Raw genomic sequence first — 14,004 nt, forward strand, 5'->3', positions numbered from 1 at the left:
AGAACGAAAAATACCGGTTCTCACGGTCTCTTCGCTTGCGGATTTTCTTATTTTTCTTTCTACCCTGAAGATGGAGGCGATACGTTCCTCCGAAACGTCGGTTAACACCACATCTACACGATGCCACATCCCAGAAGACTGTTTTCTTCAAACAGAGACATGTTTTAAATAAAACTCTATCGAGGAAGTTACCAAAGTCCGCCCTCGTGTTCTGTGCAAGCCAAAAATATCGGCCTTTCGGTTTGTCCAGTGCAGTTCAACACGTCAGTGAGTTCTACAAAACTCTCGCCTACTCTTCGTTGGAGGATAACTGGAGTGAATATAAACACCGAATGGTCTCCTACTCATTTCAGCCGGTGGACTCCCTACAATTATCTGTTAGTAATGTCTCTGATATGGAACAAATGTGAAGTGGATAGTCTCCACCCTGAAGATGGTGGCAGCAGATTCCCAAAAAAAATTTGGTATCTGATAACATGGCCATATATTCCTGAAAAGGGTAATCTACATTTTCTTTTCTTGTTAATTTATGTATTTAGTTATGTACTTAATTCATTGTTTACTTTTAAATTTTGTTTACAAAATCATGCTTACCTATTTACTTGTCTTTCCCTTTATTTATTTATATATTTCTTTATTATTTAATTTCATTATTAATTCCTGGTTTCCTCTGTTCCCTTCCGCTCTATGAACCAAATTCTCTAATTCTGCTTTAGGACACCATAAATTGTGTGAAAACAATTTTTGCGGTTGCTTCTTCACCACCCAGTGACGTAGATAGTTACGTAATTATTAAAAAGTTACTAAAGTATATTTTTAAAATACGAGGGAGAGTCAGTAAATAGGTCAAAAATGGATATAAAACGCGAAACATGTGATATTCAAACACGAAAGAAAAGAAATTATTTCTCGACATATAACTGATAAAATTGTCCCAAAGCTTTACCAGAGCGTCGAAACACGCAGCATAAAAGTATTTTGACTGTTGCCTCAGCCACTTCCGTAGCTGGTCGGGTATCATGTGCGACTTTCGAACGTCCTTGACAGAATTTCTCAACCCGGCTGTGAACCGCTTTACGCGACAAACACTTTCCACCATAAACAGGAAACATTTCTTTGTGGATATCCTTTGCATTGAGTCCTTTTGTCCACAAAAAAAGCATAACAGAACGGTGCTCTTCGGTATTACACGCCTCGAGCACGGTCACCGTTTTCACTACTCAAACCAGCCTCTCAACATGCGCATGCGCGTCTTCTTTCTAGACTGTCATGAAGCTGCTACCTAGTGATACACATAGAAAACCTACTACGTCCATTGCAGCTGTTTTACTTATATTTGTGACGTATTTACTGACTCTCCCACGTACGATGGGAACAAATATCGCTATACCGACCATCTCGTTGTATGCAATAGGACTTTTCTTCCCTAATGTTACCTACTCACGCGACGATGTACCCACAGAGATGTTTTAGACAGACAAATAATGAACATTTGCTTCCAACTTCAGGGTTGCAGCGAGGAGGTTTAATGCAAGTTCAACGCTCTCTATCTGATTGAGAGTCTCTGTGAGTGCAGCATCCACGCGCGTTACAAGTAGCGCTGTCTGGTGCCACACCACAAAAACCAACTTCTCATGTGCTGGCATGTTCAGGTCTTCAAATGCTGTCAACAGAACACGCTACGTGATGAGTGGTTGGGGAGAGGCACTATATGTACATAGCACTTAGACAACTGGTGGTTCCGCCTATTCATGAACAACGCTGTACCAACTGCACACGTTATTTTTTTGTTGAATGAAATTTTTTATTTTCCGCGAAATCGAAATACTGGCTTATCCAGTTGTCTCAGGTGTTAACACTTCTGTCCGGTTCTAATTTCGGCCGGGACACAAACTATTCTGAAGATCTAGCGTAAAGCGACGTTTCGGGGGAACGTATCACCTCCATCTTCAGGGTACAAAAATCCGCGAACGAAGAATCAGCGTGAGCAGGTGGATAGGCCGCACACCGGCATGCATCAAGACATGTAACAGTCTAGACACGATGTCTGTGACATGACGCAAAGAAAGGAGCACAGTTGAAACTAATGCGATTACGAAAACCGTCGCACATCGGTCTGAGTCATGATGCTGACGTCAGCTTCGTGCTGACCAATCACGAATGAAGCAAGACTGCGTCTTTTGTCCATGTCTTGATGCTTGTCTTGACGCAGTTGGTGTGCGGCCGCCCTTACACACACTTTATATAAGATCTACACGACGCCACATCCCAGAAGACGACATTCTTCATAATCACCGTCGTGACAACCCCAAATCTTACATGCGTGTATTCTGAAGATTTTCATGATTTGCCTTTTTTTTCCTTGGCGCTACAGCCCCAGTGGGCCTAGGCCTACCTCCATGAACTTCTCCATTCACTTCGGTTTATGTAGATCTTACACATTCGGTAGGACTCCTTGGGCGAGTGATCAGCTCGTCGCAAGGCCTCTACCTGTAGACAAACACAGAAAAACGCACACAAATATCCATGCCCTGAGTGGGATTCGAACCCACGATCTCGGCTTCCGAGCGAGCGAAGACAGTGCATGCCTTAGACCGCTCGGCTACCGTGACCGGCAAAAGAATAAGTAGCTATACCATACACTAAATAGTAGTAAATAAATTAATTAAGTCAATGAAGCAATAAGTTGTCGTGGCTTATTTCAAGGTACAGTTCGAAATGGGAAGTGGTGACCCGATCAGTGTAGGGGGGAGACCCCTCTTCTAAAATTTACTGTGCCAAATTTCGTTCATTTTGCGTAGTGAAATGAAAGCGCAGACAAATTAGTGGGTGCGACAAATGGGAAAAATTGTTCCCAGTGAGCTGAAGTTCTAGCTAAAGAATTTCGAAATTTCAAACATCGTTCATTTAGTTTTAGCTACAAAGGTTTACTTTCTTAGTTAACTGGTTTGTCCTGACTTAATTTTAGTCAGTCATGTTTATATCATAATATTTTGTTTCTCAGTTGCTTATTTAGTTTTCTAACGCCCTGTTATGTGAACAGGATGTGGGGAAATGTTGATGACCACAAGATGGAGTACTACCTCGGTTTCCTGAATACCCTGACCAACGCATCCTTGTACAACTTGCATGAATTCGAGAGATATGAAAAAGACACAACACTGGATAAGATAGGAGACCTTGAAGATCTAGCCACGAAGGTAAGAATGAAAATGAACCAATTTTCCTGACTGTTCCTTTACGTTACGTTGCAGAGCAACGTCTGCTTGCAGGCAAGCGCCTTCTGCTTGTTGTTTAATTCTTCTTTGCTTGGCTTAAAATTCGACATTGAGGACAGAGGCAGTAGGTTTATTCGAAACGTCGGTAACCTTCTACCAGAATGCACGGCCTCAGAGGCTGAGATATCGCAGTTGATATATCGACTGGCTACGTCCTGAACGACTGAGGGGTGGCAGTTTGAGACCTGCTAGGAGCGAGAATTTTTCTCGTCGATACCGGCTCTGGGGCTTACCCAGCCCCTTATTCATTATGTACCGGGGGCTCTCTCCCCGGGGTTAAAGCGGTAGGGGCATGATGCTGACTATTAATCTTCGACTAGTGCCGAAGTGAAGAATACATGGATCTATATATCCACTTTTCCATACGCCTTTATGCCGTAACATCTAATTTGTTAAGCATAAGGGCAACTTTACCTTACAGGTTACACGAACCTATGACCATTCAGAGAAATTAATTGTCCAGTAGCATACAGGAAGACAATGGTCTCCAAAATACGGAACGTGCCCCCTGAGGGGGGCTCTAGCAGTTGGATAGGGGGACGGGATATTCTGGGAAAGTTATATAGTAAAATTTACCTGATTATAATTTTAAAAATGTCACATAACATTTGTAAAATATAGATAAATATTAATGAACAATAAAGGTAAATTTATCTGAGTGTTTAATTATTAAGCACTACGCTATGAAGACATATGGGGGAGTGGAGGTATAGTTCCACCATTCTTGACCTCGGCACTGGATGGAAGTGAGTGGTCAGCTTCATGTCCTAGGGACGCTATGGAGAAGAGGAAACCCTTGTACCTGCCGGAAATCGAACCCGGGTCGTTTAACCCGTGCCCCGTCACTATACCGACTCTAACTATTAACTGATGGAAACCTGAATAGGCTGACTGAGGAAGCTGATCTTTGTGCACGTGCGCGAAGTTAGGAACTTTTGCTAAGCCGAGGCGGCGCCGAGCCACTGCAAGAAGATACATAAGTTTCTCTTCATGTTCCCAGGTTCAGAATCGCCTGCAGCAGTACGACATCAGCCTCATGGACGAAGAGACCCGAGTAAAACTGCGACCCACACTCAGCGAACTGGGCCTCTGCTTCACGTGGGGATCTAGCATTACCCATCTCTTTGCGCCGCGGTAACGGGGAAGTCCCTTTCTCTTCTGTATTGTGGTCTCGTTGGTGATTGCCGACGTTTCGGAGGAAACTATTACGTCCATCTTCAGTGTAGATATATATACTAAGATATTGTCACCATCTCCTACCCACACCTTCAGGGTAGAAATTTGTAGTCTTGTAGGTGGTTACCAACGTTTCGGAAGAACATATTGCTTCCGTCATCAGGCTGTAAATTTGTAGTATTATGATAAGTAGTTACCATTACTCGGAGGACACGTTGCCTCCTTTGTCAGGGTGGAAACCTGTAGTTACCATGTTTCGGAGGATCGTACTGCCTCCATATTTAGGGTAATAAAATTAGTCTCTAAGTGGTTACAAAACTTTCGGAACAACATACTTCCGCAATCATCACGGTAGAGACTGTAATGTCATAAATCGTTATAGGAGAATGCAGTCTCGTTAGTAGTTATAGGTGTTTCGGAGGAATATATTGCCTCCATCTTTAGGATAAAAAGTGTCATAGCCCAAAAGACCACCATCTATGCATTCATTGACGTCACAACCTCAAAATTAATTTATTTTACTTATTCAACGGCCTTTGTATTCAGCTGTTTCGTTAATCTGTACGCATTTCGATATACTCCTATCTCTTTATTTATTAATATATTTGTTATTTCTTTCTTGGGGTGGGGTGAGACTGAGTCCGCTCGGTATGTTACCCACTAGTGGCCTATTGTACGAGCCCCGGGTGATAGATGATGAGTGTGCAGCAGTCGGCTGAATGAGAATTGGCAGGGGAAACCGAAGTACTCTGAGAAAGCCTGCCCCAGTGCCACTTTGTTTATCACATTCCACATGACCTGACATGGGCTCGAACCCGGACGACTAACTGCCTGAGCTATGACACGGTCTTATTTATTATTAACTACTACTGTGGTGACAGAATGCGAGTGTTCATCACCATCAGTGCAAAATCCTGCCAGTGGGAAGAATCCTGAACTATCCATCTTGAAATCTTCTAGAGAAATGGAACAGAATAAGAAAAACTTCAGCCAGGACGGTCGGTAACAGGAAACGACTACTTCTTGAGATTTACCGCTTTGTCAACCTGCTCCATTCTTCCAGGAACGCGTCGCCACCATCGCCAAGTGAAGATCTGGTGACGCCGTGTCGCTATGAAGACTTGCCCCGTGGAATTCACGTCTCCAGTCTGCCGACTGACTTAAAGGTAAAGCTGAGGAAACATCTTCCTCCTAAATATAGGCTACCCACCTATAATGGTTCTCGTCCTGTTAATGATGAAGCAGTGTGCTTCTCCGAAACGTTGTTACCAGACTACACGATGTCTATTTTGTAGAATATTCGACGACGATGTCGGTATCACTTCAATAGTAAACAAGTAAAACGCGCTCGGAGAGGCCCACCTCCAGTGCCCCAATAGGTAATCCCACAGCCCCCAGGGGGCGGTACACTAATCTAGACCATATAGCATCAGATGCTAGGATAACTGATGAATGATGAATTGGAAGGAGTCTGCTAGGAAACGGTAGTGACCCAATCGCAGTTGTACCCCGGTATTTGCCTCGAGGGACTGAGGAAAACCACGAATAACCTCAATCGGGATTGCTGATGTCCGTGCAGAGAATCTAACGGAGCATTGCCGCTACAATAACCAGCTCGACGCGCGATACCATAATGCGCAACATGGCGACATTAATCTCCAGTGCCGCCGAGATCTCACGCCTCGTAGAAACAGTTGACTGTCCACGCCGCTTAATTGCTGGAACAAGCACGCACTTGGCGCTGCTGTCGCATTTGGAACAAGAAACCAGTTATCGCCTTGTGAATCTGGAGGCCTGGTTGTGTAAAAACACTAACAAAACGCAATTATACGAGTTCCTGACGTTATCGTAATTAATTACTGCAATATTTCCTTTGCCAACTAACATTTCAGTGACATGTTTACACGACCATCAACATTCGCATCAATCGACGTCACGGCATCCTGCGGCATTCCTCGCAGAATTCCTCTGCTTCGACTGCTCTTAGTAGAAGCGTGTTTCGTAACTTCCCACTGCCTTCACTCTGTCCTATGTGTAATAAACAGGGTTTGAGGTAGAGCCTCTGTTTCAGAATTAGGTAGACGCTCCAGTTCAGAACTAGGAAGATGTTCCAGTTCAGAACTGCTTATAATCTCCAGTTCAGAACTAGGTAGACGTTCCATTTCAGAACTGCTTATAATCTCCGGTTCAGAACTAGGTAGATGTTCCACTTCAGAACTGCTTATAATCTCCAGCTCAGAAGTAAATAGACGTTCCAATTCAGAACTGCTTATAATCTCCAATTTGGAAGTACACAGACGTTCCAGTTCAAATCTCCAGTTCAGAAGTAGACGTTCTGGTTCAGAACTAGGTAGACATTCCAGCTGAGAACTAGCAGAATCTGCAGTTTAGTAGAAAATCCCGGGGAATAATCAGCGAATGCTGAAAGCAAATTGTTACAATGTACGAGTATAGTCGCGAATTTGTCCATTCTGTTGTGCACGACAGCTATGGCGGATTAAGGTACTGGAAATAGCGTCCTCGAAACGAAGTGCTCTGGAGCTAAATGGACGGCGTCTACCCACGTCTACTCCCGTTTCCAGTTACTTCTTCGGTAAGGTTTCTTATTCAAGGTGCAACGTACCCTCAAACATGTTTCAGACAATCAACAGGCTTGTGTGTTGAAACGCCGTGTATTTCAGAGTAATCCCAACGTTTCGGAGGAACATATCGCCTCCATCTTCAGGGTAAAATTCTAAATCAAGAAAGAAACCAGCAGAAGCCAGCTTCATGTTCACCGCTATGACAACCTAAACATTAAATAAATCGAAGCACAGTGCTTTCCCTGTTACACAGTAACGGGCTCCCTACTGCTCACAATGGCAATGTTTCATTTTCTTCCCCAGCTGTACGTACATTCCACGGATGATATGCCCTTGATCCCTAGAAGCAAGCCACACTGGGAGTTCCGAGGTTTTGAACGCGAAGTGTACGTGCAACACAAACAGACTGTCGCTTCACCGGAACTCAGGCGTCTGAACCCGGAGCAGAGACGCTGTCTCTTCCGGGATGAAGTGAAATACCATCAAGTTTCGTCCAGAGAACCTACACTTCCGTTCTACACATATAATCTGTGCAATATGGCGTGCAGGCGACGAGCGGCTTCGAGGGTGTGTGGCTGTATCCCATTCTTCTATAGGACTCTGGGTCAGTGAGAATTCTTTGCGCTCAGGTAACCCCAACTTTAACCGATCACAGAGACCGCGCGGTCTAAGGCATGAACAGTTTTAGCTTTCTCGAACGCTGGGATCATGGGTTCGAATCCTACTTAATGCATGGATGTTCGTGTTTATTCTGTCTTCATGCAGGTATCGGCCTTGCAACGGGCTGATCCCCCGTCCAAGGAGTCCTACCGATTTTCTTAGAATTAAGAAACTGAATTGAAGCAAAGCGTTTTACGGATGGCCTATGCTCCAAGTGGGAGCAACAGGAAAGACAGAGAGAGAGAGAGAACTCCAACATTCGGTGCTGAAACTGGACAAATTAATTGACCCTCAGGTTGATTTAATTAATTGATAGAAATTATTGCAATGACTGGTTAAAATATACTGAATCATAATTGCTTATTTTTTGCTTCTTACTTATATTCCGGAGAAACTGTGTTCGAATCTAGACCGAGGTATCAAATATCCTTAGACTTTCGTCGTCTTTCTCACCCCCTTAATGACAATTCCGAGATAGTACCTTAAACTAGGCCACCGTCACTTCTTTGAGATTCAATATCTACTATCATCAGATCAAGTGAATTTGTACAGTCAAGCGTTTCTGACTGAGGCGTCTCATAACTACAAATAAAACAAGTGGAGGCAATTTACTCGAGTCTATAACGTCATACAACAATTCAGAATCCATACACAGGCAAATTTATGATATTTATAAGTGTACCCACCTCGAAAGTTTGCACATTCGTCACGTTAACTTTACTGTTGCAAAGAAATTAGAACTTAACAAATATGGAGTATAGCATCAGTATAAGCCTAAATACTGCCTCAGTGGGCGATAAATTCTGCCTTCTCTAATGAGAATAGATCAAATTTGTCCAAATTTCGTCACTGCAAAATGAAATTCAAGACGCTGTGACGAAATCCGTCACTGATTTCGTAAATCTTGAAACAGCAGTCAAAGAAATATCAATAGAAATATGGCGTCAGCTGGTAGCAACAATTCTATGTTGCTACTGGTTTGAGGTTACACAATTAGGCAACAATGCAGTTCACAGTTGCACTTACATTGATACATAACATGTTAAATTGACTGCAACTTAATGGCCACGGTATGAAAAAAAAATGATTTTTCTTTAATGAAAAGCCATAAACGCAGGAGGCTGTAAAATGGGTCACTTCCCCAGTTCTGCATCATGCCGACCATGACTGTGTGGTCTCTTATTGCACGAAACTCCTTCACATTATCATTTTACGTCTTAGAAAAGAAAAATAATACTTTAAAAATCACCGATGTTCAGCCTACTGTCCTTATTTTGAGAAGAAAGTAGAGGCAGGCTTATGAAATAGACCAACTCCCTAGTCCCACCCAGCCTCATATCCAATAGTTACCGGGGACTGTTTCCCCGGGGGTAAAGCAGCAGGGGCGTGAAACTAACCACTCACCTCCATCTAGCGCCGAGGTCAAGAAAGATGGAGACACAACTCCACCCCCCTTATGTCTTCATGGTATAATCCTTAAGTAATTAAATACAGAGACAACTTTACCTTATCTTATGAAATAATTTTGCTCTATATGCCCGCCCCCCTGACTTTTTGTTTTCTATGTGATCAAGGTTTCGCAAGAAACTGTGGGCTCCAACGTAAGAACAGAAAATTTTCTGAAGATGGAAACAGAACGTTCCTCCAAGAAGCTAGAAACTATCGTCTCAAACAACAAGGAATGACCACAGAAAGATTAATCTTTATGATCTCAAATCTCACTTCAAATATCACTGTTGACCAGGTGGAGGGAAAGTCTGCGACGCGAGAGGAATGGCCTGCCTTTCCAGATTCAAAAGCAACTTGACTGAAAACGTTCAGTGTTCCTGTTATGAGACGTGCGAGTTGACACGCTACTCAGTGGAGAGTGACGGCGCATACCCACTGTAAGAAAAGTGATTGAGTAATGCTTACACGTAGCACTAGTTACTCACAGCTCGTTAACTACACACAAACAGGCATTTTCTACAAATGTCAGTTAGGCTGTCATTTATTTGGAACAGTTGAATTTCTTTGTTCTAGGATTTCGGATTACGCGGTTTCCGAACTATCTGTCCAGTTCTTCGTGGGAATTAAGACTTTCACTAAGACGCGTCTTAGAAGGGACGTCATCTACAGCTTCGAAGATCTTCTGGGTAGGATCGTGACTCTTCGTTTGCTCCCGTTTATGTCGTATTAAACTGTTGTTACCGTGGTTGGGGCCTGTTCAAATGAAACCCGTTCGAGGATTATTCTAGGAGTAAAGACCGTTATTAACAGACTCTCGTGAGCGCTGAGGCACCCACTGTTCCATTTTACTCCAAAGGACGCGATCTGTTGTACAGCTCGTGTTTGGTTGCTGGTGTACCATGCACACAGCCATGTAATAATGTGTGCCGCAAACGGGTTTCATTTGAACAAACTTCTTACTTTGGTAGACTGTCTTGGCCGAAACACTAGTACCTTTCTACCAGACTAAACTGCGTCACATTCCAGACGACCGTAATATTAACAACACCACGAGCCTCAAATATCATGTTGTCATGAGTTCTTTACACAACGTGCATAAAATGAAAGCATAATGGGTAGGTCGTGACTGTAAAATCAAATTTGTGTGGAGGACAAAATACGATCTCTGCTTCAGATTCTCGCCCTGTAACCAGAAAAGTACCGGGTCTGAGATGAAGCCACCATCTTAAAGGTCGAGGATGTGATAAGGTGCTGCCTGTCAGGGCTATCGCACACCTCAGAGGGTGGTGTAGAGTAGTATGGAGCAATGGTGAAACGGTAATTAACACGATAAAACCGAAGAAACATTACAAGTATAACACGAAGTTGCCCAGAACTGAACCCGTAACTCAGTGGTGAGTTGTATTAGTCTTAATATCCAGAGACAGGGACTAGATCTAGTGTTTGGGCCAAAAATTAGGTCTTTCTGAGGACGGAACAGAGTCCGGTATCCGAACTTCATCTCAGATATTAAATCCTTCCAGCCGCACTATGCCCCTGGGGTCGACTCAGCCTCTAACAGAAATGAGTACCAGGAATATTCTTGGGGGTAAGGGGAGACCGGCGCGTAAGGCTGACAACCTTACCGCCATCTGTAAGCAGATTGTCTAGAAAATGTGGGAACCTCAACATCTCACAACCCTATGGGCCTCCACGGCCTGTTACAGGGATAAATTTACTTTCACATCTCGGATAATAAGAAAATGTAAATTTGTCCCTGTCCTCAACTAATGAAGCACTACGCCATGAAGACATATGGGGAAGTGGCGGTATAGTTCCACATATTCTCGATCTCGGGACTATTTGGAGGTGAGAGGTGAGCTTCACGCCCAGGGGAAAGAACCCATTACACATTAGATTGGAGGTTAGGGGGGCTTCAGAAACTGTCTGGACGGGAAGAGAAGAAAAATCTTGACCCTACCAGGTCTGGAACTCAGATCCCTTTGCCGTCCAGCCCGTAGCCAGTCGCTAACCCAGCTCCCAAATAACAATTAAGATGATGGATAACATCCACAGGATTCATCACTTTATCAACAGATCACTGTCATGAAATCCTAGATCTTGCGAAGCACGTGTGGTACTTAATTGAACACGAAGTTTGGTAAAAATAAATGGAAATCCTCTCAGGAAACAACGTGCATCATACCTTAGGTAAAATGAGTTATGATACGGACCCAACTGCAAGATGATGAAGCATATGTTCCCACGAATGTTTCATGACGTACTTTCTTTGCAGTGTCTTTTGGAGGAACGGTCAGTTTCTTTCTTGGGTGCAGCGTTCTGAGCGGTCTGGAGTTCGCGTACTACTTTACACTGCGGCTGGGATGCAAGGTCTGGATGAGGCACCACAAGAAGATTACAACACGCCGCCCAGCAGCAGTGCAACAGCCATCTATGCGCGTAACACGCTCCATTGCAGCGTTCGGTACAATTAAGTCGGCAAATATTCCGTGGGCCCAATAAATTGGCTTCATACGCTCTTAATTGCATTTAATTTTGTCTGAAAAAGAAACAATTAAGAGTAGATGAAATTCAGCGGATGTCTGCTACCATTCGATTCAGAACTTTTTGTCTTTCCGTTTGCTGTCTAAAAACGTAAAGACAAAACTATCATTTAGAAAACTTTCTGTGTTCTTGGATGTACTGTCGTAGATGCCGGTAAAATTCAATCGACTTTTCGGAGGAACATATCGCCTCCATCTTCAGGATCGAAGTGTAAAGCAAGGAAGAAAGCACAGCGTTGCTGCCTAATGCTTTTTTCCTTTGGATGTTATGATCCTCCGAAACGTCGGTTGACTTTTACCAGACCACAAGGCTTTATATCCCAGTCACGGCTGTGAGAACCTCAAATTTAACAAAACTGTAGTTTTGTATCGGTGTGGAACCTGGTAAGAGCATAAACTAAATCTGAGAATATTTGGACGTGACAGGAGGAAGGAGAAAATTATACACTGAGGAGGCTGATATCATTCAAATGATCAAATCAAGTACTATGAGATGAACAGGCGCATGTAGCATGCATGGCACAGAAGAGAAGTGCTTACAAATTTCTGTTGGAAAAATCTCAAGGAAAGAGACAATTATGAAAACCTATGCGAAGATAGGAAAATAATATTAAAATGGTTCTTGAAGACATAGGATGGGATTATATTAAATGGATTCATCTGGCTCAGGTAAGGGATCAGTGTCGGGCTGTTGTGAACACGGTAATGAACCTTCGGGTAACATAAAATGCTGGGAATTTCTGGAACAGCAGGGCACCTATTTGCTTCTCAGTAAGAACTATGTTCAAGTCAGTTAATTACTTATGCTGTTAGATCATTAGTTAGCTCCTTGCTTACTTGGCAGTTACGTGTAGAGTGTGATGCAACAGTAATAATAATTCAATTCAATTCCTTATTACTTCTGTGCTGAGTCAACAGCCACAAGGCCAATTACGGATACAGGTAATTACATTATGGGCTAACACAACATAAAGTCAAAGTCTTATACACACCCAGCTGGTGATGACAATCTTGAATACGAAAACAATAATAATATCTTATCAGTGCAATGACAACCAATTACTTCTGGAGTACAGCCATCTTCCAAAATGTCCTTCATATCAAACATACCTCAATGGACAGATGACCTTCCTTGCTCCTTGATCAGTGAAGTGTTGAGACATCGACCAAGGATGTGATAATGTGCTGCCTGATCAGGGCTACTGTACACTTAGGCGATGATTACAGAAGAGTATGGAGCAATGGTAGAATGTTGATTAGCAGGGTAAAACCAATATAACTATCGTGCAACCATGAAACATACCAACAAATTTCTCTACTGAAGTAATGGTATTGCTAAGGTAAAAATAAAGCTTCCCTCTGCTTAATCAGGCACCACAACATGAAGATGTCTGGGGGAAGGGAGGTATAGCTCCATGCATTAACTTCAGTACTAGTCGGAGGTGAGCAGCTAGCTTCATGCACAAGTCACTTCACTCCTTGAGAAAGAGCCCTCAGTATCCACTGGAGAGGGCCCCAGAACCAGTCTAGATACTGTGGAGAAGAGAAAAATTCCCAGCAAGTGACATTTTCTGTAGACAACAGAACAGGAAACTGATCCACACACCACATTATATGAAATGCTTTTGATATACAATATATATAATTTAATGATTACAATGTATACAGTGTTACAGGATAGAGACATATTTAAACTAATACGAAAATGGTATTATATAAAAACAAATTACAATTTTTAACTTCAACTTTCAGGTAATATTTTGATCATGTTTCAAACCCTATAATTTGAGCATAATGGTTACACATATCACATGACACATATTTGGAACTTGAAAGTAAGAACACAATATCCAAACATTACTGGATCCTCCCATCTGAAACAGACATTAGTATTGCTGGAGTGGAAACAAAACAATGAACATCCTGAACCAGAAGGCACTCAGATACTTAGAAATGTAACGCAGTATAAAGTTACACTCAACTTTACAAAGTTGTTTATATGATTTGTTTTTGAATGTTTAACAATCTATCACAGTTAATAATACTGGTCATGAATATTCCCTGCTGAAGTAAATATCACAGCCTTTTCAGGATTAACAAAGGCAACAAATCGTGTGTTACAAATAACAAATAATTTGAAATAAAAGCTGACTGGCATGAGCTTCACGTTTACAATACAGTTTTGTAATCCATATTACTGAATACTAAAATACTACTAAATATGTTTATAATCCTTTACATAACAAAGTCTGTAAGTGGACTTACTGTCAGCATGGTACTTTCCTTTATTCAGTGACCATCTGAACTCAGTGAGAT

General features: G+C 42.5%; 1 protein-coding gene across 1 annotated transcript in view; it reads left to right on the forward strand.

Annotated features, from left to right (window-relative positions):
* Window positions 1–12,361, forward strand: part of LOC111872402 (sodium channel protein Nach) — a 22,414-nt gene extending 10,053 nt beyond the window's left edge. The window contains exons 4-10 of the mRNA XM_023866257.2: window positions 3,044–3,200; window positions 4,279–4,412; window positions 5,518–5,620; window positions 7,340–7,640; window positions 9,441–9,582; window positions 9,719–9,831; window positions 11,421–12,361. Of these exons, the coding sequence (XP_023722025.2) occupies window positions 3,044–3,200; window positions 4,279–4,412; window positions 5,518–5,620; window positions 7,340–7,640; window positions 9,441–9,582; window positions 9,719–9,831; window positions 11,421–11,647 (1,177 nt within the window). The 3' untranslated portion in view covers window positions 11,648–12,361. The remainder of the gene's footprint in view (window positions 1–3,043; window positions 3,201–4,278; window positions 4,413–5,517; window positions 5,621–7,339; window positions 7,641–9,440; window positions 9,583–9,718; window positions 9,832–11,420) is intronic.
* Window positions 12,362–14,004: the final 1,643 nt, after the last annotated feature.

The sequence above is a fragment of the Cryptotermes secundus genome, unplaced genomic scaffold (genome assembly GCF_002891405.2).
Source record: "Cryptotermes secundus unplaced genomic scaffold, Csec_1.0 scaffold247, whole genome shotgun sequence".
NCBI classification, from domain to species: Eukaryota; Metazoa; Arthropoda; class Insecta; order Blattodea; family Kalotermitidae; genus Cryptotermes; species Cryptotermes secundus.